At 46.9% G+C, this 24,331-nt stretch overlaps 1 protein-coding gene across 1 annotated transcript in view; it reads right to left on the bottom strand.

Annotated features, from left to right (window-relative positions):
• ADIPOR2 (adiponectin receptor 2) overlaps positions 1 to 11,909 on the bottom strand; it is a 28,063-nt gene extending 16,154 nt beyond the window's left edge. The window contains exon 1 of the mRNA XM_056846165.1: positions 11,698 to 11,909. Coding sequence (XP_056702143.1) covers positions 11,698 to 11,865 — 168 coding nt within the window. The 5' untranslated portion in view covers positions 11,866 to 11,909. The remainder of the gene's footprint in view (positions 1 to 11,697) is intronic.
• Positions 11,910 to 24,331: the final 12,422 nt, after the last annotated feature.

Here is a 24,331-nt window from a genome sequence, read left to right as displayed (position 1 = left end):
CCAGGTCCCATCTGGAGGCTGCCACCCCTAAATCAGCCTCGAGTCCAAGTGAGAAAGGCGGAGTATGAATAACGTAAATAAAATAAAAGCAAGCAAAGCCACCCACTGCATTTTTTTTTCCAGTTAAGAATAAAAAACCTATGCCAGGTCATAAGAACTAAGGGAAAAATCAGTGAAAACTCCCTACCAAGTAACTACCAGTATGGGTATGGTTCTGTTTGTTTAAGTGACCACAGTTCTTAAAATGGCCATCTCTTTTTTCTTTAAAAGGTAAAATATCCAGGATACCAAGCATTTCGCATTCCTTTCACATGATCCCCCCTTCCACAACTCAGGAAAGAGTTCCAAAGAGTATCCTGAGCAGTTTAAAACTGGTGGCAGCCACAGCCAAGCCACGTTCAGCAAGTTAAGTAGAACTCCGATGAATACATAGCACGAGGAGAAACGACACCAAGGCGGATCTGAGACCTAATTTGCGCTTGCCTTCAGAAGCCGGCACGTCCAATGATGCAAGGACGGAAATCTGGAAAGGGAAGAACCTGTCCACTAGAAAGAAAAGCAGGAGACATTTCAATATAGAGATGTGGGTGGAGGGGGAAACTGTTGGAGGATATTATTTATGCAAATACAGAATTGGGCAACTGTTCAAGGGCAAGAACCCGCTGAGATCTGAGCTACATGCTTCATTCCACCTGCTCAGACGCGAACCAGAGTACGCCTTCTTCCTTACTAGCACAGCGTGGTGTAGTGGTTAAGAGCGATGGTTTGGAGCGGTGGAGTCTGATCTGGAGAACCAGGTTTGATTCCCCACTCCTCCACATGAATGGTGGAGGCTAATCTGGTGAACTGGATTTGTTTCCCCACTCCTACACACAAAGCCAGCTGGGTGTACTTGGGCCAGTCACACTCTCTCAGCCACACCTACCTCACAGGGTGTCTGTTGTGGGGAGGGGAAGGGAAGGTGATTGTAAGCCTGTTTGAGTCTTCCTTAACTGGTGGAAAAAGTCAGCATATAAAAACCAACTCTTCTTCTTAAACAAGTACAGTGAACTCTCAATATTTCCCTCATTCAGACTCAGGATTCCTAGTTTCTGCTCTTCTTCCCAATTTTGTTGTCATTTTAACTCACACATACAGATTGCCATAGCAGGGAGACATCAGACTCCCCCCCGGTAAAACATCTGAATTCAGCAGGCCCCGAGTGCTCAACAAAGTGCCCCAGCTGGGCTTTTGCCAAGGAAGAACCCTTCCTCTGGCAGAAGAGTCAAGCGCCGCGCTTCATTATTCTCTGCACAGTACCAAATGCTTCAGAGCAAAAGATCCAAAAATTTCACAGACACGCTTCCAGGCCACACACTGCAAATGTACAGAGGGGCACAGAGGCAGGAAAGTTGAAAACAAAAACAAAACCATCCCATCAATCAAGAGCACAGGCCTGCGGTGGTTGGGATAAACGTGAAGAAAGCAGCCTTTTGTGCCCCCCCCCCAATAAAGGATTATAGGGGTTTTTTTTAAGGGAAAGCGAAAGTCAAGTGCAGGTTTTCAGGGCTGTACATAAAAAGCCCATTCATCAGGTGATAAAAGTCACATGCATTTGATTGTGTCAGTTTAACAAAGCCTCAGTAAGAGGCATTTCTTTGGGAGATATCAGTGACTGAAGAACAGCAGGGGGAACAAAGGACACTCCAGCTATTCAAACAGCAAAGGGCAGGGGGTGATAAATGCCGTGAACGAGGCCAGCCCAGGGAGGACAGCAACGCATAATCAGCCAAAGAAAACTCGAATGTTTAGAACAGAATGCAAGCCAAAAGTGAAAATATATTTGAATAAGGGAGAGGCCACCTAGCGCTGCTGTGTCTGAAGACAGAAGTCAGATTTTCCTATCTTACACAACACAGATGCATGTGGTGGATCTCAGATCCAAGTATCTGCTGAAGACGCTCGTAACTCCACCCAATTTTTCTCTCCTGAATTACAATGTTCTCCAAAGAGGGAAGGGGTAATGAAGGAATCATCTCTAAGTTAGCAAAGCGTTTTTAACTGCAGACTTAAAAATGGAACATGCCATGGGGTTTATCCATAAAAGAATACCGGACTGTCAGGTCTGTGTCTCAGTTAGTTTCGTTTTCTCACCGACTCTCCTTCAAGGGCTGTTTTGCATTCCTGTTCCCTTTGAAGCTTGCAGATGTCCGTGGGAGCAGCGGCGCCTCTGTACTGTTTGTAATGTGTTCGAAATAATCTCATGAGACTGTACTGCTGAATGCTTTTTTCAATGCTTTTATATTATCAAGTGCATGCCAGTTTCCTCCATTGCTGTCTTGGGTTCTCTATGCTCTGTTTACCTATGCTACCATTAAACCAACTTCTTTGGACGACTTCGTGTCCTGCTGTGGTTAGTGGTTCTCGATAGGGCAAGTGCTTACATTAAGACAGCAAATCTTTTTTCTCACTTGTCAGGTTGGAGCCCCGGAGGGTTCGCCTGCCACTCGGATGGGAGCAAGGACAGTGCTCTCTGAGTGATCTACCCGTAGCTGGAGCCCCGTGTGGTTCGCCCCGGTCCCGGCGGATCTGATCCCCGGGTAGCGGGTTCCTGCTAGGAGCCCTGGAAGGCTTCCATCTGTGGTCCCTTCCGTTGGGAACACCAACTGACGACCCCGAACTCGTACGGGACGTTATAACTGAGCTTTGCCAATGCCACCGGGGGCACCGGGAGCCCCACTTCCTGGGTATCCGCCTGTACCCCCAGTACCATGGAGGCCACCGAAGCTGAAGATTACTTATGATGGCTCTGTGGAAACCTTGCCCTGATTTTTGCATCATGTGGATAGTTATATGAGGTAGCAAAGACAATTCTTCCCTACCGAAGATAGCCGTGTCCGTTTCGTTACCTCTCTATTAACGGAAAAAACGGCCGACTGGATGATTCTCCAGTTTGATACGCGATCCCGCTCCATTCGCTCCCTCAACAATTTTATGTTCGCCTTGCGTCGACGCTTTGAAGATCCTTTCATGGGGGAGAGAGCCAAAGCAGAACTTTTGCAACTCAGGCAAGGCTCCTCTCCAGTTCGGGAATTTGCAGATGAATTCCAACGACTCGCGAGTAAGGTAGTGGACTGGCCTGAAGCTACCCTTATCCACTACTTTCGTGAGGCTTTGCACCCAGACATTTTGAACAGGTCTTATATGCGAGGCGACCCAGATACCCTTGAAGATTGGATTTTACTGGCCGAGGAAGCTGAAAGCCGCCGGCGATTCGTTTCGCTAGTCCGAAATAGAACCAAGGAGAAGGGTGGACAAAAGCCGCCCACCAAACCTTCGACTCCCAACCCGCAGAGACTAACCCGACTCCCTCTGGACCGCGAGTCTCGATTCCAGAGAGGGGCCTGTCTTGTTTGCGGTGGAATGGGTCACTTTGCAGCGGCTTGCCCTCAACGTCCAGAACCCACTCGACCAAGCGTACCGCCTCGGGCTCGGGGACGACCTCAATGCAGAGGCACCACGGCCACCCGCAGCGCAGCGCCGGGACGACCTACACCCTCTGCACTTCACATCGGAGAATCGTCTAACCTTCCTGCACCAATCGACCCCGTAGGGTCCCGGATTCCAAGTGCCCCAGTGGGGGACAGCTCTCCTTCTTCTGACGAGGATAATCAATGGAATTCCCCAGCCCTAAAACTGGAATCCCCTCTTGACCTGTCAAAAAACAGGTACGGTCTGTGGTGAGTGGAGCGTCCCCACAGACCCCTGCAGAATCTCCTGCAAAACCCAAGGCTCCTGTCATGGTGAGTGAAGTTGAAAACACTGTTTATGTGGACATAGTGTTACAACACTATAAAAAGGGCCCCCAATTACGTGTCAAGGCGCTCATAGACTCCAGCTGCGGACGCACTTTAATCAATGAGGCCACGTTTGCAGCCCTACAAGTCAAGTTTACAAGTCAAGGCAAACTACGCCAATCTCAAATGCATATCACCACAATGGCTAGTGAGTCTGATACAAGTGAACTGATATACCAGCACAGTACTGACAGAACAGTTTTTACAACAGGTCAAACTATTTAGGGCAGCCCTCCATTACACTCCACTTAAATATAGCTAACAGTAGTGCAGGTCTTTTTTATGATGTTTAAGTTACCAAGTGCTTGCGAACTCTTGTGAACAGACTGCACAAAACCACTACAAATATTTACTGTCAACCCATATTCAAGGGAGGCCAATTTTAAGAACAGTACATCAACTAGAAATAACTCATGGTGCTTATTCCTAAAAGCTGTCTAAAGGTGTTAAGAGTCTTATACCAAGACATTGGTCACTGAACATCTGGCCAAGGCAGAACAAAAATAACTTGCCTTTTTGCTGTACAAAGTTCTTAGGCAATTCCACCCACTTTATGTTTTTATTAAAACTCTCTCTCCTTCAAAAGCTCTCAGACAAAGTCAGGCAGCGACCGAGGATCATTAAAACAAACAATATTTGTGCCAAAGCATTATGCTGTCTAATTCTTGGCAGTAGTGTCAAAGTAATTAAAAGGATGGAGAACTTGATCAGAATATTTTAAGTTTCTGTCCCGAGACGGGCCCAGGGTCAGCCCGCCTGGGACTACAAGACCCTACCAGCCCCAGGGGTACACAGGAAAAGGGGCGACCCAGGGAGGGAACCAAGGGGAATCAAGAGGCCGAACCCTTACCTACCTCTCTTTTCTTCCCCACAGACGCTGCAGCAGGAGACGGAGCGGCCGGGGAGGAGGACGGGGGCAGAGGGTCAGGCGGGGAAGGGAAAGACGGCTGGCCCCTCAGAGAGGGAGGGCGCGGCCGAGGGTCGGGAAACGGCGTCCCCAGGGCGGGCAGCCACGACGGACTCGGCCGCCCGGCCGCCTCCCCGACCGCTGGCCTTACAGGCCTCCCCGCTGCCCAGCTGACAGGCGGGCGGGCGCGGCCCGGGCGAGGACGCGGAGGTCCCACGCCGCCCGGCTCCGGCGGTTGTTTCCCCGCCCCCGAGAAGCCGGCTGGGAGGAGGCGCGGGCTGGGCAGTTTGGCCCTGGCAGAGAGGCGGGGCCACAGGTGCGCGGCATACTCCTGGGGGGAGGGGCCCATGAGCCCTCATTAGGGCTCAAGGGGACGGGGCCAGGAGAAGGAAAGGGCAGAGCCTGGCCTTTATAAAGGCCATTGGAGCGGAGGCCGAGGAGGAGAGCAGTCAGAGGGCCTTGCTGCAGGTTGAGAGCGGCGGGACTCTGGCTACGTCAGAGGGAGAAGTTGACTCGGACTCTCCCTCTGACTGGTCTGAGGCCGAGGAAGCTCCTTGGGCTCAACCAGTGCGGGCGGCAGAGGAGCGGAGGACCCGGGACCCTGAACCCCCGGCCCCTACAGTTTCTTTACAGTTTACAAGAATTTATTTGGAGAAAGAGCCTTGAATTACTTACCGTGAAGGCTCCTTCTGCTCTGAGGTATGGAGGGAGTCTTTAGCTCGGGTTCTTTTCCATTGGTTGCTAGGGAGGCAGGAACAAAAAACGTAAGGTCTTCCTGTCTCCGGGAGGAAATGACCCCTTCCTTTCTGAGAGCTCCAGTAGTTGAAGAGCTATTCTAAGGAAGACAGAAAGAACCTAACTGGAAGGAAAAAACAGGACCTTCCCTGTGTAACATCGTGACTTAAACACAGAACAACATGGGGTGGACAACGGCCCTTGAAAACTTGTATTGTCCAAACATTAGAGGACTGTAATAATCAGGTATTATAATTATTTTTGTTATTCTTACTTTCCTTGCAGGTATCATCGGGAGGGGAAGACGCCTCAGACGTACCTCAGAGCAGAAGGAGCCTTCACGATAAGTAATTCAAGGCTCTTTCTCGCTCTGAGGCAGGAGGGCGTCTTCAGCTCGGGACGTACCAGAGATACCTATGTAGAGGGCGGGCACAATTAGGTACTCTGCACTATTTGAAGTACCCTTCGTCCTAAGGCGGTACTTTCCTGGACAACAGAGTCCACTCTGTAATGCCTTGTGAATGTAGAAACCAACAACCATGTTGCCGCGTTACAGATCTGCTCCAGTGACACTCTGCGATTAAGGGCTGTCGTCGTAGCCGCGCTTCTAATGGAATGGCCTGTGATGTGGAGTGGAGTGGAGCAGGAAGTCCAGATGCCTTGTAGGCATGTGTGATGCAGCTCCTAATAGTGTTGCTGATGGCGGCTCTAGACATCGCCTTCCCTTTATTGGGGGCTGTCAGTGTAATGAAAAGGTACTGCGAGGCTCTGATTTGTTGAGCGCGCCTGATGTAAATCCTCAACGCCCTCTTTACATCCAATGAATGCCACTCTTTTTCTTGTTGGCTCGAAGCATTGGGGAAGAAGGTGGGCAACACCACCTCTTGTTCCCTATGAAACCTTGTGTTGATTTTAGCCACAAACGAAGGGTCAGTGTGGAGGATGACCCTGTCTTTGCAAAAGACGCACAGGTCAGGCCTGATGGAAAAGGCCCCTAGCTCTCACACCCGCCTCGCCAAGGTTATTGCTATTAAGAACAGAGCCTTCATTAGTAGCCACTTTTGATCCACCACTCTCAGTGGTTCGAAGGGGGTCTTGGTGAGGGACTTTAGAACCAAGCGAAGGCTCCAGGTAGGGAAACGGTGTATCACTGCTGGAGAGGAGGATTTTGCTCCCCATCGGAACGCCTTGATATGTGGATGTAAACTTTCTTTGACTTGATGTGTGGATGTGTGGATGTAAACTTTCTTGATGTGTGGATGTAAACTTTCTGAGACTCGAGGGACAAGAGTGGTGATGACCGCCAATTGGCCTTGCATAGTGAAGGTCTTGAGTCCCAAACGTTTCCCATCCTGGAGGAAGGATAATATGTCAACCGCCTTGGGCTTGAGTGGGTCAACTGAGTTACGGCCGCACCAAGTTGCGAAAACTCTCCAGGGGACCCCATAAATCCAGTGAGTGGCCGGTCTTCTAGATGCCAAGATGGTATCTATAATGTCGGTGTTGTACCCTAGATCTAACAGCCTTCGCCTCTCAATGGCCAGACGGTCAGTTGATACCATCTCGGGTCCGGGTGGTAGATGGGCCCCTGAAGGAGCAAGTCGTGTATGTCCGGAAGGTGCCAGTGGGGGCGGATCGACATCTGACGTAAGGCTAGGTACCACGGCCGCCTTGGCCAGGTTGGCGCCACGAGAAGAACTGTGGCCTTCAGCATGCGAATACGCCTGATAACTCTGGGGATTAGTGAGGGGGGAAGGCGTATAGAAGCCCCTGAGGCCATGGATTCAGGAGGGCATCCGTCTCCTCCGCTCCCCGTTCTCGGAACCTTGAGTAGAATCTTGGTAGATGAGAGTTGGACGAGGTCACAGGTCCACTATTCGAGTCCCGTATCTGATGCAGATTTGGTGGAAGATCTCCGGGTTCAGGGCCCACTCGGCTTCCTCGAGGCGCTGACGGCTCAGCCAACCCACCTGGACATTTAGAGTTCCCTGGATATGTTCGGCTGAGATTGAAGCCAGATGACGCTCCGCCCAGTCGAGGGCTAGAGAGACTTGTTTGTGGAGGCTGGACCATTTTGAGCCCCCCTGCTTGTTGACGTGGGCTTTGGCCGCCACACTGTCCGTTCTGACAAGCAGGTGTTGTCCCCTTATCTGAGGGCTGAAGTGTAGAAGAGCTTTCAGAATTACAGTGATTTCTAAGAAGTTGATACTCTTGCCCTTTTCCTTGGGACCCCAAGAGCCCTGAGCCGGTTGGTTTTGGAATGTAGCCCCCCAGCCCGTCAGGCTGGCGTCGGTAAACAACTGGACTGGTGGGTCGTGTAGAAAGGCCAGTCCTTTCGATAGGTTGTTCGGGACTGTCCACCACCTCAGGGCCAGACGCGTTGGGCTTGGAATTGCTAGGGTCTTGTTTCTTTTCCAGATGATGTCTAATTGATGTGGTCGGAGAAACCATTGCAGCAGTCTCGCATGGTATCGTGCCCAGGGAACTGCGGGAATACAGGAAATCATATGGCCCTGTAGCTTGGCCAAGGTCCTGAGGTGACAGGTTGACGAGGATAGAATCCGCTTTGCCAGGTTGGAAATGGATGAGACCTTCTCCTGGGGGAGAATGAGGCAGTTGGTGACTGTGTCGATAATCACCCCCAGGTGGAGCAGTCTCTGGGACAGCATCAGGTGGCTCTTGTGCCAGTTGATCAAGAACCTATGGGATTGGAGCAGCTGGGTGACTAGCCTGGTATGGGACAGCCTGAGGTCCTTTGATGGTGCACAAATGAGTACGTCGTCCAGGTACGGGTGTACCTGGACCCCTTGCTTCTGTGCTTCGACCATCAAGGTCACCAGGATCTTGGTAAATACCCGGGGGGCGGACGAAAGCCCGAAAGGGAGGGCACAGAATTGATAGTGCTCCCCTTGACATGTGAATCTCAGGTATCTCCGATGAGATGGGTATATTGGGACATGAAGGTAGGCCTCAGTGAGATCCACCGAGGTCAGGAAAGCCCCTGGTGTCAAGGCCTCTGCTATCGACTTGAGGGTCTCCATTCTCAATCGTCTGTATCTGATGAACCTGTTGACGAACCTTAGGTTCAGAATGGCCCTCCAGTCCCCGTTCCTCTTGGGGACCGTGAAAAACACTGAGTAAACACCTGAAAAATGCTCCGATAGCTCTACGGTTTCAATGGCTCTGATGTCCCGAAGATGGCCTCTGTCTGGCGTAGTTTGCCCCCACTGAGGCGGAGGGGTCTTGATAGGATCTTGTCTGGGGGAGGGTGGCAGGACTCTATTAGGTAACCCTGGTTGATAATTTGGGTCACCCAATGATCTGCGTGGGAGGTCGACCATTTTTCCGCGAACTGTGTTAAGCGACCCCCCACTGACAGGTCCCCGGCGTCACTGTTTGGGGTTGTGGAGACCCCCACCTCCACCTGACTTGTCTCTGCTATTCTGGTAGTAGCGAGGGGGCCTAGAGGAACGTCCTCCCCTCCAAAAGGAACCTCTGAAGAAGTTCCAGGATCCTTTCCTATAGTCCCCTCTATACCTGTGGAGGGTATGGGAAGAGCGAAAGGAGTGAGGGGCCGAGCTCTTTTGGTCCCTCCAGTAACTCTTGGGGAGCGCTTTTTTCTTATCCTTGGTCTCTATCAGGATAGAATCCAATTCATCCCCAAAGAGCTTATTGCCCCGATAGGGGAAGGCCATGAGCTCAGCCTTAGAATGATGATCAGCCTGCCATGGACGTAGCCAGAGGGCCCGCCTGGCTGCCAGTTGGGTGGCCATCGAGCGCACAGAGAGGGACGTTGTGTCCAGGGTGGAGTCTGCTAGAAAGGTAACTGCCTTTAGCACTCTAGATACGCCCTCCAAGGCGTTCCTATCACTGTCCGGAATCAACTGTTGCAGTTTACTTGTCCAAATAATAGCTGCATGTGAAATTAGAGCCAAAGTAATAGAGGCACTAGCCGCCAGGGCAGAAACCTCATGAGCCTTTTTAAGGGCTAACTCCGCCTTCCTATCTAATGGGTCGCGTATGGATCCCATGCCGTCTTTTGCCACAAGATCAAATGAGTGTAGAGCAGTGACTGGGGCCTCTACTAACGGCACCTGCAATAGTCTGGAAGAGGAGGGTGATAAGGAATAGAACTTTCTAATCCCAGCTGGCAGTTGTTTGTTTGCCAGGGGTTTTTCCCACTCAGCTGTGATCATGGAGGAGAAGTAATCAGGGACTTGGATGGCTCTGGTAGCCACTGTGTGTCTATGGAAAAATTACCTCAGTGGGAGTAGACTGGTCGAGGTTCCCGGTTAAATTATCGCCAGTAGAACCTTGCCGGGATTGATCCGCGGCAACCAAAAGCCCCGGGTCTAAGTCTCTAGATCAGATGTACCCGTCAATAGAGGGCTCCAACATTTTAAAAAAAAAATTTTTTTTTCTTTTTTTTTTGGTGGTAAGGGGAAAAAAATACTTACAAGGAGCCGGGAGGAGACAAACGAAGGACAGACAAGGGGTGGGGGGGTGGGGGGGAATGACAACGGTCTAAAGCTATTAAGTAAACTGATTAACTACTAAATCTAATCTATTCTAAGTCTTACAAACTAAAGGCAAAGGCAGCAGAACGCTGCCGGTACTGCTTCCCTAACAAGGAAGGAAACTTAACTGGAGCTCTCAGAAAGGAGGGGGTCATTTCCTATGGGAGACAGGAAGACCTTAAGTTTTTTGTTCCTGCCTCCCTAGCAACCAATGGAAAAGAACCCGAGCTGAAGACGCCCTCCTGCCTCAGAACGAGAAGGGAGTGAATTTACCTATCCTGACTAAGAAGAAACTTACATTTAATAAGTTTATGGTCACCACCACTACATTGACAGCAGGGGATTTAAGTTATACTTCTAAATACAGCTACCTGATGCTAAACAGATCTTTGACAGCTAACTCACTTGGATGAGAGCTGTTGGTTAAAAGGTTTATAGCAGACTGATGCTCCTTAGGGCCTCCCACACCAAGCACGCAGAAGCTGAATGGTAGGTTACTGGTCCCTGTGTTAGTTTCCCCCAAACAGACAAGTAAAGCACAAGGATCTGCAGTTCTTTTGTGCCCTGTGCGCATACCTGAAGGAGAAACGAAGGCTCTCTGCAGCATTCCTGGAATTGACATAGCTCTCAAATTACCAGGTGGCAGCTCTAACCAGAACACTTTTTTGCCAACTTTGACCCCTTTCTGAAAACAAAGACCTCAATGCTATATTGTGGGCATTGGGAGCCTTTGGTTCAACTACTATTAATTTGCTTGAAGATGGAGGACTTTACCTAGTCTAGAATATTGTGGGACTGTTAGGGATTCCCGGTTACATTAGCTTCTGGCTAAATCCAAGGTAGTGGTTTTAATCCCTAAAACCATTCCTATCCTAGATCCAAAATATCTGAAAGAGTACCTTCTCTCATACAAAAGCATTCTGCCCTCTATGCCTTCTTTCCATCCAATAAGGTCTTTTTGCAGGTACCAAGAGAGTTTAGAGCCAGCGTGGTGTAGTGGATAAGAGCGGTGGTTTGGAGCGGTGGAGTCTGATCTGGAGAACTGGGTTTGATTCCCCACTCCTCCACATGAGCAGCGGAGGCTAATCTGGTGAACTGGATTTGTTTGCCCACTTCTACACACGAAGCCAGCTGGGTGATCTTGGGCTAGTCACGCTCTCTCAGCCTCACCTACTTCACAGGGAGTCTGTTGTGGGGAGGGGAAGGGAAGATGATTGTAAGCTGGTTTGATTCACCCTTAAGTGGCAGCGAAAGTAGGCATATAAAAACCAACTCTTCTTCTTAGGTTGACTTTGATGTACCCATCATGTCTGCAGAATGTAAGTTGTTTGGTTAAGCATTAATGTCATCTCCTGCTTTCCAAATAGTCACCTTGTTGGTTTTATTGTTTTCACAATGTAATTTACATTACAATTAAAAATGTTTCCTGTGCTTTGAAGACCTGTACAAAACAAAAAACCACAAGAGGCTAGCAGCTTTTCAGTTGGAAGCCTATTTGCTTACCACCAAGTTTTCAAAAGGACAAGATCCTAAAGCCAGTCCCTGATGTAAGCCTCACACCACACACCATGAGCTTCAGGTAATGGGGAACAAGGCAACATGAACCAGAGTGTTCAATGATGTCATCACTAATTCATTCCAATTCTCAATATAAGAAGCTTTTGTAGAATTCATGCCAAAGTTTTAGAAAACCGGTTATTACCTTTTCCTGCTCAGAAGGCGTAGGCGGCTCCACTAAGAGGGGCCCTGGCTCACTAGATTTGTCACTATCATCGCGTTTTGGCCCAGCAATGTTGGGCACATGTTCTTTCCTGAGCCGGAGGACTGGCTCCAGAATGCTGCCGTTCCCGAGATCCGTTGGTCCGTTCATGAGACCAGGGGTCTTCTCCAGGAACGTTGTTGTTTTCTTGGGCAAGAAGCAGTAAAAGGCAGGTTCTGGAAAGCAAATAAGGCAAACATTAATACACACAGCGACATAACGATCATATAAACTTATCTGACAGCTATTCACGTTAAATGCAATGAGATCCACATTTAAGATGACTGCAAGATGAGAATTTGCAGTCCAACAGAGCTAAAATCTGCTATGGGAAATGTTTGTGGCATTGCCAAGGTCAAGTGAAAGGAAATTACTGTTGAAGGCTTTCACGGTCAGAGTTCATTGGTTCTTGTAGGTTATCCGGACTGTGTGACCGTGGTCTTGGTATTTTCTTTCCTGACGTTTTGCCAGCAGCTGTGGCAGGCATCTTCAGAGGAGTAACACTGAAGGACAGTGTCTCTGTCCTTCAGTGTTACTCCTCTGAAGATGCCTGCCACAGCTGCTGGCAAAATGTCAGGAAAGAAAATACCAAGACCATGGACCAAGAGACACTGTCCTTCAGTGTTACTCAGATGCCTCCTCTGAAGATGCCTGCCACAGCTGCTGGAGAAAAGTCAGGAAAGAAAATACCATGGTCACACAGCCCGGATAACCTACAAGAACCAACTAAAGGAAATTCCTTGATGACCCAATTTAAAAATGCCGATACTAACCATGTAGCACAGAACCACACGCTGGATACTTCACTATTATTCATAACCATTACCTTGCATCTTGATTAACAGTTGGATCGGTCTTTAAAGCGTCCATGTGCCGCTAACATATTTAAGGAGAAAGAGGTGTACGTTAAAAGATTCTTCCTTCAAGGGAGAAAGAACCAACAACTAGATTAAAGTTTGAGAGAAAAACATCTTGCCCTCAGCTGACTAATCTCAGAACTTGCACACCCTGGAACCCTTCCCCTTCACCCCCTGAACTGTACCATGCAAGCTTTGCTACAGAACACATTAACCAAAAGTACACAAAAAAATCCATAGAAAATAAAGCTTGCAGCTTACTCACATGCTTTAAAGGGGTGGAGGACAAAACTTCAATGGAGCCGAGAGCACAGCTGCTTAGTTTTGAAGCTATTTTGGTTCTGGTATGTTAAAGTATTAGAATGGGGGAAAAATACCAGCCTCTTATGATGATGGGTAGGCTTTATTAATGTGCTTTAAAAGGTACCTGTTTTGAGTATTTAATAATATACTGTGTTCGGAGCCGACTCCCGGTCCTAACTCGACCCTACCCCGGCTGACCGAGCTGAAAACAGTAGGGGCCCAGACTCACCCGTGCGAGGAAGGCTGGAAGGGAGGTGGCCGGGACCCAGGCCGATCGCTTTGACATAGCCAAGAATAAAACAGGGAGGGGTGTGGTCAGAAGGCAAGGCCAGAAAGGGAGAGGCAAAGAAGCAACCCTCAGCAGCAAGAGGAAGGTGCAGGGCAGGGAGACCGGCAGCGGAGTAAGAGGCAGGAAAGGCTTCTCTTTCCTTTTGTAGCCCCCCAAGTGGAAGGAGACTGCAGGTGGGGATGGGGCCAGGGAACCCTATAAAAGGGAAGGCACCCACAACTAAGCAGGGAGGAAGCCACAGACTGGGCTCAGACCGGGGGCGGGGGGAGAGGGAAGGGAGAAAATGTGGAAAGCCAGCTGGGGAAGGAAGCGGATCTGGGTGCCAGAGACCCCTTTGCTTCCCCATTCTGGGGCCGGTGGGCCCTTTGCAGACGGCAAGGAGACCATCTTGGATGTAGGGAAGCCTCATATACAAGATTAATCAATTAACTAGCTAAAGGGAAAATGACAATGATCACTATTATTCAGTTAATGATAGTATGCTTTTCTCACTGAGACTTAAGGCAGAGTACATAGTGTAAGTCAAGTTCATGGGATTTCGACTACAGAAACCTGAAAACAGACAAATCTCAAACAAAGCTGAAACAAAGCACAACCTTTTAAACATGATATTAACTGGTGTAGAACTACCTGGTCTGGAGCATACTGAGAGTGGTAGATAGCAATAAAGTAGTACAGGCCATATTCCCTATCCCTTTACCACTGCAACTTTCTGACCATTTCACTGTAGTTCATTCCTATTTAACCTGTGCAAAAAAAAGCCCTCTTGAATAATTCCATTATGCATAGTCTGTGGAAAGCACGGAAAGTGGGAGCCTTCCTAACCTCATCAAGGAGGCCATTCCACAAGGTGGGGGCTACGACAGAGAACACAAAGTCGGGTGTTTACTGATTTTGCTAATTTGCAGAACGGTTCCTGCAGAAGGCCATGCTGGGATAAGCGAAGCTGTTGTGGCAGAGAACAGGGAGGGAGGCCGTCTTGCAGATATGAGGGACGAAGACCCCATGAAGGACCTGATGAATCCGTTCATACCTACTTACATATTTTTTAAACCCCAACAACTTTTTAAAAATATATGGGTCTTCATCTGAACCATGGAAGGGAGGAAGACCCAAGTCTTTGCAGAGGTGGGAACTCCACATATTTAACAGTCTTTTAACCTGTTTTAACAATGAGAACATGCAGATTATCTCCTTTTCATCCATAAGGAAGACAAACACTTTGCTAACAAAGAGACTTCTGCAACACCAAATCTCCAGCAGAGAGTATCAGTGTCACCAGCAGTGGTCCTTTGTTACCTGTAAACTGGGGATACACACAGCTGCTGAGCTATTGAATAGCAGGCGGCACAGGCAGACAGCGTGCATTTTGAAGCACTCAGACCAAATGCAAAGAAACTCAAGGGCCAGTCAGATTCTGCAGTTGCATCCAGCTGTATACTCAGATATGACATGGCTACCTGGGCACCTTTAAAATTATGGCAATATGTAGCCAGCGACCAACCGGTACTTGAGAATTCTTTTGAGGGACTTTTAAGCCAAAAGGGGGGGGGGAACTGCCCCAGCACTTGCACTAAAAGGCAGTTTCTACTGTGCCTCACCACACACCGCATAGCTCAGCTTTGAAACTTATCATGCTCTTAAGGATGCAGACCTGTACAGTCATCAGTATACAGAAGGGTGATGTTTTGAAGGGTCTCAACTTGTATTTACCTCTTAACTATCATACAAGTAGGAACCACTAGAACACCAACTTTGGCATAGGGCAGGCAATTTTTGATGATTAAACCCCTCCTATTGCAGACCCCCCCCCACACACACACACCAATGTTTGTGATGTTCCCTGACCTGCACGAGAAAATTTAAAAGGATCAATATACTACAGTGGGACAGGCAGCACAGTCCTCTTCCATGAGCTGTGTTTAGTTCACACTATCATAAAATTGGAAAGGACCACCAGGGTCATCTAGTCCAACCCCCTGCACAACGCAGGAAACTCATAACTACCTCCCCCCCACACCCCCAGTGACCTCTACTCCATGCCCAGAAGATGGCCAAGATGCCTTCTCTCTCCTGAACTGCCTAAGGTCATAGAACTAAGGTCATAGAATCAGTATTGCTGACAGATGGCCATCTAACCTCTGCTTAAAACCCTTCAGGGAAGGAGCGCTTACCACCTCCCGAGGAAGACTGTTCCACTGAGGAACCGCTCTGATAGAAAATTCTTTCTAATGTCTACACTGAAACTCCTTTGATTTAATTTCAACCCGTTGGTTCTGGTCCGACCTTCTGGGGCAACAGAAAACAACTCGGCACCCTCCTCTATATGACAGCCCTTCAAGTACTTGAAGATGGGTATCATATCCCCTCTCAGTCTTCTCCTCTTTAGGCTAAATATACCCAGCTCCTTCAACCTTTCCTCATAGGACCTGGGCCATGTCCGCACTGGGCGTTTGCGGCGCCGACTTCTGCGGACTTTCCTTGCATGTTCCCACTTACTCTCAACTGAAGGATTTCCAAAGCGTCAGAGCACAATTTCTCCACAGTAAGAGGATCCGCTTATACAGCAAAGTATAAAAATGAAGTGTCTTTCTCATCCGGAGCTTAAAGTGGGAACATGCAATCAGTGTTGAATCCACTTCCTGCTGCCAGCCCACTTCCTGCTGCCAGCCAACCCCCCCCCCACTCCTCCCGCCTCCCTAATGGACTCTGTACCAATCGCCGTCCTCTTGCTTTGAGCACCGACTGGGCATGCGTGGGAGCCCGTTGATCCCGGCTTATCACATGCAGTGGATAAAGGCGGCGCGGTGAGAACAGGAATTTAAACTCGTCTTGGATGCTTTCGTACTGGACGCGTGTAAATAGCGAGGTAAGTTGCTGGTGCATTCACGGGCTTGGTCTCCAGACCCCTCACCATCTTTGTTGCCCTCCTCTGGACACGTTGCAGCTTATCTACATTCTTTTTAAATTGCAATGCCCCAAACTGAACACAATACTCTAACCAGAGCAGAGTTAAGCGATACCACCACTTTGCATGATCTGGACACTATACTTCTGTTGATACAGCCCAGGATCCCATTTGCCTTTTTAGCTACCGCTTTGCATCCAAGCCAGAGCTAGTATAACACACTGAAGGTTATTGCTAATACATATATAAATACTGTTTTTTAGCACTGCAGATATCCAGTCCCAGAAATTGCTTTGCCATGTGCCATAGTCGTTTCAAGAACTGCTGTAACACATGGGCATGTAAAAGTTGCATTACGCCACACATGTTCATGGAACAGAGGTCAGAAAAGACTAGTATATCCTTATACAAGTGTGCCTATATGGTTGAAAGGATATGCTTTAATGAGCTTTATGAAATGAATATCTGGCTCCCCCACTCCCTTTTAATGATGGGCAATAACGCCAGGAACCATTAATAGGAAGCACAATTATATTCAGACTCAACTGACTAGACATCCTAATAACCTACATGAGCAAACAAATGATCCAAGTAAGGACAGTAGACAATACTGAGTAGACAATACTTGCCTCAATGGACCAATGGTCTTATTCAGTATAAGGCAGCTTCAAGTCTGTAGAGTATTTGCACCAGACATATGCAGTGGTGCAGAAGGCAAGAGGAATTATCTACTAGACCTGTCTCATGCGCAATCTGACATAATACACTTTCCTTCTTTCATGTGATTTGGGGCTAATCTTAGATATACTTTGAGGTCAAATAAGGCATGCAAATGTACAGAATTTGCTCCAGAAAACAGCATGGCAAAGTCACGCAAGCAGTATCGATACACAATTTATATAATTTCTCAGATGGCTAAGAGTTTGCACAGAAGAGGAATGCATCACTATGCTAAATGTACAAGGCCACAGAGGTTAATGCAGACTCTGTATTCATGGGTGCACCACATGTGCCATTTTGACACAACATCACAGTCCGAGCAGTGCAATCCTTGAGCAATGTCATCTGAACTTTAGCACGTACTTGCTTTTCATACTGAGATAAGCATCACGGGATGAAGGCAAAGGAACGCACTTTAAGCAGCCCAATTATGACGGTTATGGTTGCAAAACGGAGTGTTACTAGAGGAAACGTTCAGAGGCAGGGCCTACCAGTATCTGTCTACTTCAGGCACTCTGGTTTTACACAGGTGAAAGCCCTCATAAAAAAGCTATTTAGCTTTAAGCATCAGCATGCATTTAGGAAAGAGCAGGACTACAAATGAAACTACACTTCTGGTGAAGTCAGTCATGCAGCCTGGTTCTTCTCCTCTCCGAAGTCGTCCCTAAAAGAAGATGGCCTCTCCCCCTCCCACACAGAAACAAGTTCATACGCAGTTCTGGGCAGCTGAATAACTAGATTATCTCAACATAACTTCATTAAATTATTACAGTATCGTACATAGTGGTTAGAAAGATAAATGAACTGCTTTCTGTTAGCTCTTGAAAAAAAGCTTTATAAGATGGGTTGAATCCAGATATGGGCTTGGATCCGATGGAGGATTTCCTCCTGCTGAAGATCTCCAATTTACTGCTCATGTTGTTTCTGCAGGTCCCGTTTCCCAACAGCAACGTTTGGGGGCTGCAGTTGGAAGCAGGCAAGTGTTGTATTCCGCAGACCGAAGTCCGTTCCCTCTGTGCAAATTACCAGTACATCCAAGCCCTGGCGAATTGGGACCACTGCAGGAATAGTTATAAGACTGCCGTTTTTGATCTAAAATCCCTCAAATAAATTAGTTCACGCTGGTCTCCATACGATGAGGTATGAAGGCAGTCCCCAGGCTTACTATTGAAGGATACTTGACTTTAATAACAAGGTAAGGCATACATTTCCAGCAACAGCTCAAATAATGTGTTGATCACCTAATGAGCCACATGCTGTACAGAACACTGAAGCCCTGCCCAAAGAGCCTTGCAATTTAAAGGAAAAACAAAGTGTGAAAACGCTCCAGGAGGATGCTGGAGTTAACTCTGTCACAAGCCAAAGGAGAAATGCCTACAGATTCTCTGAACAACCTCACTCAGTGAAGCTGCAATGGAGATCCCCACCCTCCACCTTCCCGCCTGCTTTCAAATACAATGTTGAAACAATGCCAAAACTGTTTGGGTGTTGGGGAAAGAAACCATCCCAGATGAGGCCTGAAGTCTATCCACAACTGCAATTTATTCACTCTATAAAGAGCCCTTTAAAAAAAAAGACCTTATTCATCTCTCCCCTAGCCTTCTGGTACGGAACCAGCTCAAGCAAGAGTCAAGTTATGCTGTAAAGAAGGAGCGGAGAAGCCAGCCACCATACTAGAACCATACCTCAGATGCTGGATGCTCCGGTTCCCCGAATCCTACAGATCTTTGCTGTCTTCCCCTTCCAAACTCCTGCTTCAAGATGTCAACAATTCTGATCAGATCCCTAAATTTAGAAAGACTGTTGCAGCGCCTGCACTGAACTTTTAACTACTCATCTGCAATGTTCGGATCACACAATCAAGCTTTATAAGCTCACAGGGCTTGAGGGGAAAGGGTGAGACGAATGCCAGCTCTTTGCCAAACAGAAATCAGAGGTTGACTGATGCCACTATTGCCAAGATAGTCTCTGTTCTAATTATACACAGAAAGAGTCAAAACAAAAGAAAAGGTCATTCCAGAAACTGAATTATTGCATGTTCGAAAATTTCAATCTCTTGACAAGGATTTATGAGGCTAGGGATCTTTAGAAGCAGCAATCTGCCACCAATTTATAATCTGTAATTAGATGTATCCGTCGTAGATCGCCCCTAAGCCTGAAATTCACTCATCATAACTGCAAACAGGACTTTACCCTGTAACACCTCTTAAAGTAAAAAGTCATCAGCTCTTAATGGATCTCAAGTCTAGTGGAGCTACTAGTAGCTCAAGCAGTAATGGCCTTGATAGTTAAATTAGGTCTGGTTCTTATGTTACAAAAGCTTTTTATTTCTTTTACTATTAATACAACTCTAATCAAGTGAGTTTCTTCTTAAACACAGTCTCTCCTTTACACAGGTCAGGTTATGGCCATATGTTACCTAAGACAGCCCCTGAACAATACCATAAATCAACTCTGCTTTATCGCTGTATCTGATAATATGTTCAGCCTTCATGCAAAAACTGCAAAAGGAGCCACCCAAATACAAAGTACAGGCTTCTACCTAGAAGAATAGTTGGTTTTTATATACCGACTTTCTCTACCACTTAAGGGAGACTCAAACGGGCTTACATTCACCTTCCCTTCCCCTCCCCACAACAGACACCCTGTGAGGTAGGTGGGGCTGAGAGAGCTCTAAGACAGCTGTGACTAGCCCAAGGTCACCCAGCTGGCTTCATGTGTAGGAGCGGGAAAACAAATCCAGTTCATCAGATTAGCCTCCACGGCTCATGTGGAGGGGTGGGGAATCAAACCTGTTTCTCCAGATCAGACTCCACCGCTCCAAACCACCACTCTTAACTATGCTAGCTCTAGTCAGGCTACAGAAAAAACAATATGATCAGTATTTTAAACCAAAAGAGACCGGGGTGGGGGGAGAAATAAAAAACTGCCCCAATGAGAACTAAATATGCTCTAAAGAGGTGGAATGTTGAGAGCAGCTGAGCATTAGTGTGTGGGGGGAATGGGGGGAGGAGAGAATTAGCCTGCCCAAGCCCTTGAAGAGCGCACAGAGGGAAATTTGGGTGAACTGAGTGTGACTTCATAACTGCTCCCCCTCCTGCAGTTCCTTGCAGGCCTCTAGCCTGAAAGTCATTTACTGTGTTACTCCATACCAAATAACCTGGAAAATGCAACTAGTACCTACTGGATGCTTTAGTGAAAGACTACTCTTCCCAGAGAGACAGTATTCACAATGGTGCTTTCAAGCTGTGCTAGTCTGACGAAATCGAATTCCAGGCCTATTTTCATGGTAGTAAGAAAAAAAAGAGAAAAATTCAGTTGCAGTTACACGTGCATGCTATACCTATACCTTTTACACAAGAAACAGAAGGCAAAATAATGATTTGTGTTCTTAATCAAAGACACAGGCAACTGCATTAAATCCTCTGAGGAATGTATGAGCAGCGTAATTCTGAATTCGAACCCACAAAGACAGAAAAAGAATCAAGTGGCTGAATCAATTTCCTGTCATGCCACAGGGCTCTTCTGCTACACAAGTTTGTCAACTCTGCATCGAAGCCAAGGTACATGCTAAGCATCCTGAGCAGAAGCTTCAAGTTGAAGCCGTTGTCATGAGACATCTACAGTCAGGAAGTGACACTGTAGTCACAGCCAACCGTTTAAAGAATGTGGTCACTTCCAGAATATACCGACAGCTTGAAATATCTCAGAAGATGGACAAATGCAGATTTCGAGAACATGAGAATGCAAAAGCAGCCCTGCCGGGCCAGACCATGCGGGCATCTAGTCCAACATCTCTCCAGGATCAGAGGAGCATGCCTATTATCTTGGGTGCTGTGGAGGGTGCTGCTGCAGTAGTCTTGTTTGGGGGCTTCCTAGAGGCACCTGGTTGGCCACTGTGTGAGCAGACTGCTGGACTTGATGGACCTTGGTCTGATCCAGCAGGGCTTTTCTTATGTTCTTATGTTTAACATCCATTTTTTTTGGATACACGAACCTGCCTTACGCTGAGTCAGACAAATTCAGTACTGTCTATTCTGACTGGCAGCAGCTCTCCAGAGCCTCAGACACCTCCCCTCATATCACCTAAGCCTTTTAACTGGAACTAAACCTGGCATCTTCTGCATGCAAAAGCAGATGCTCTACCACTGAGCCATGGCCCCTCCACTTGGAGTGGGCAACCAGATGTTGTTTCACTGCTACAAAAGGCTTACCAGAAAAGGATCTAGACAGCTATTAGCACAAATACATGATCTGCATAATGGAGAGATTTAAATTTGGCATAAAGAATCCCAGGAGCTAACGTTATAGCATTAAGTAACCACCACAGTAAAAGCAAGGATATCAACAGTGGCCATGACCACCATCAGAAGGCCTGGATGTTTTACAGGCAGTAAGCCCAGAACTGGTTCCCCTCAGTTAGCGAAGCAGATGGTAAATTATTAGACATATATGAATATGACTGACCAAACGTAAGGGCTTAAATTTACATAGTAGGTAAGCAAAAAAAAAAAAATCTAATGTAGACATTTTTGGTACTGTATCAGATGTAACTCATATGAAAGGCTTTAAGAGGGGTCATACAGGTGCCTCAGCATGGAAGTTAAACAGGGGTTTGGTCACCCCTATCTTGATTTCATAAATGGATCCACGTGAATAGGACTCAGATATAATTTAGGTTTCTATTCACAAGTCTCAGGTGACAAACCCCACATACAGCCATCATATGGAGGCATTAACAGAACTGGTTTTTAGAGCCCAGTAGTCTACCTGTTAGCAAAGTACGTTAAGCCCAAAGTGACTTGGTCCCACCATAACTCTGAACAGGAACTATTACAAAACAATAGGATGAAGACAGTTTCAAGCTACCGAGACTAACCATTCAAATAAAGATGTTTACTGACCACCAGCGAGAAATTATGCCAATCTAGGTTTAATTACTGTTGAGTGGTGTCCTGTTAACTTCCCAGCAAACATTTTGTGTGGCTAAAATGGCCATGAAGGAAGGTCAAATGAAGGCAAGTGATCTGTGTGTCACATAAATGAATGTACTGTGAAAACTGAGATGTCTATCTACCAAGCAGCAGCTCAAGATGGAACAAATGAACACCACAATAGGGGGAAGCTCCTCCCATCACTCAAATGGCCAAATATAGTGGTTTCTGAGCTGGGAAATACCTGGAGAAATACCTGGAGATTTTGGGGGGTGGAGCCTGAGATGGGTGGGGTTTGGAGGGGAGGGACTTCAATGCTATAGAGTCCAATTGCCAAAGCGGCCATTTTCTCCAGGTGAACTGATCTCTGTCACCTGGAGATAAATTGTAATAGTGAGGGATCTTCAGCCACCACCTGGAGGTTGGCAACCCTACCCTTCCAGGGGGTGATCCAGGCAGGAGATAGGCACAGGTGGTTTGCTATCAACTTCCTCTGCATAGGAACTTGCAGTCCTCCTTGGTGGTCTCCCATCCAAGTACTGACCTTGGCCAACCCTGATTAGCTCCCAAGCCCTGATAACCTTGGGCCAAGCTGGCAAAATCAGGCTTCACCTGTAAAATCAGCTCATTTATAAAGCTTCCTGTATATAAGGAAGCTTTAAAAACTGAGAAGATTTTACAAATGCTACTAAGCTTACACCATTTATTTATTTGGAAATTTTATCCCAAGAGAACCTGCTCAAGAAGGCTTACAGAGACAGACATACTAAACAAAAGCCATTGAAGTTCCAATTAATAAGCTTTTAAAATACAGAATTAAAAACTTGGCCAGAGCATAAAACACAGAATCTCAAAAACAGTTCTCAGGCTAGAAGCAGACTATAAAAATGTTAAAAGCCTGGATTTAAAATGTTTTGGCCTGACACCTAAAATAGCAGGGTAGGCACAAAGCCTCATGGTGAAAGGCTTTCTACAGGCAAGGTCCCACCACTGAAAAGGCCCAGCCTCTGGCCATGTCCAGCCTAACCTCTGGAGATGGAGACACAGAGCACAGTGATCTTAGCCATAATTTTTATTAGACTGACCTAGACCTATCCATGTTTACTTGGAAGTAAATTCTAATGATTTCAACAAGCTTAATTCATGTTAATGATTCTTAGGATTTCAGATCAAGAAATTAAGATGACAGCCTATGTCTTAAAAAATTATTCGGCGAAAGACAAAGAAATTAAAGCATGGCACATCAACCCTCAGATATAAGCGATTGAAACAGAGCTCTAATGTTATATACTAGACGCATCCCTGCAGTGGAATCCACAAAGATTCTTACTACCACTGTCTTGACAAATGGAACGCAGGCAGGACATCCCACTTTAATCCAGTTTATGGGAAGTTATTTCTGTGTGGGAGAAAGAAGCAAAATATGATCAGGCACCTGTCTAAATTCATACCACACAAAAAGTGGCTGCCAACTCCCCTTTTATCCTCTAACATTTTGCGCAAGACTCCTCCATAGTCGGCCTGTAACAACACTCTCCTCAACATAGAACTATACCTCCAAATCAACCTTTGGCAGGCCATGAACTCCACGATTCCTTGCTTCACTACATTTGCTTGCAATACTGTCATTAAAAGTGACACCACTGTAAAACCAGTAACACAGTCCGAAAGTGTTAAGCCATAACTGTCATGCTACCCAAATTAACACATTGCACAAAAGTCATTTCCTGCAATAACAAAGATGAAGACAGGGCCCATCTTGTTTTGTTCACCAAGCTGTAAATGTGGAACCTGCTCAACAGGAAAGATTGATCCAATACAAGATTTATAACCTTGTGCTACAGTTCACCTATTTGTTCTATGGCTACGTAACTCCAATCACATGTGATATATTTAAATCTCAAGGCCAGCTAAAATAAGTGAGTAGAAAAAAATTGACATAAAAAGTGTGACTTGAGTATATATTGAACACATGAAGCTGCCTTATACTGGATCAGACTCTCGGTCCATCAAAGTCAGCATTGTCTACTCAGACCGGCAGTGGCTCTCCAGGGTCTCAGGTAGAGGTCTTTCACATCACCTACTTGCCTTTTTAACTGGAGATGCCGGGGATTGAACGTGGGACCTTCTGCATGCCAAGCAGAGGCTCTACCACTGAGCCAGGACCCTTCCCCAAATACATATTCTTACCTAGAACCTGTATTTTGCAATGCACCAAGCTTGTAGTCTCTATTAAGTCCTGTGCTCACAGATGGAGGCCATGGTCCCACTCAATTATAACATGAAAGGAATGCTGGAAAAAACTGTCCTGTAGGACTAGTAATCCTGTTTAGAATTGCACTATAAGTTACTTACTCAGTTCAGGACTATATGAAAGAGATCCAGCATCCAGTACATTCATCTGGAAAAAACTGTCCTGTAGGACTAGTAATCCTGTTTAGAATTGCACTGTAAATTACTTACTCAATTGAGGACTATATGAAAGAGATCCAGCATCAGTACATTCAGAGTGGTGAAATATAGGGAATAATTAAGGCAGTTTAGGCACTATAATTATACCTTTAAT

Source organism: Euleptes europaea, chromosome 3 (genome assembly GCF_029931775.1).
Source record: "Euleptes europaea isolate rEulEur1 chromosome 3, rEulEur1.hap1, whole genome shotgun sequence".
Taxonomy (NCBI): domain Eukaryota; kingdom Metazoa; phylum Chordata; class Lepidosauria; order Squamata; family Sphaerodactylidae; genus Euleptes; species Euleptes europaea.
The sequence above is the reverse complement of the archived record's forward strand: the minus strand, read 5'-3'. Positions and strand labels throughout refer to the sequence as shown.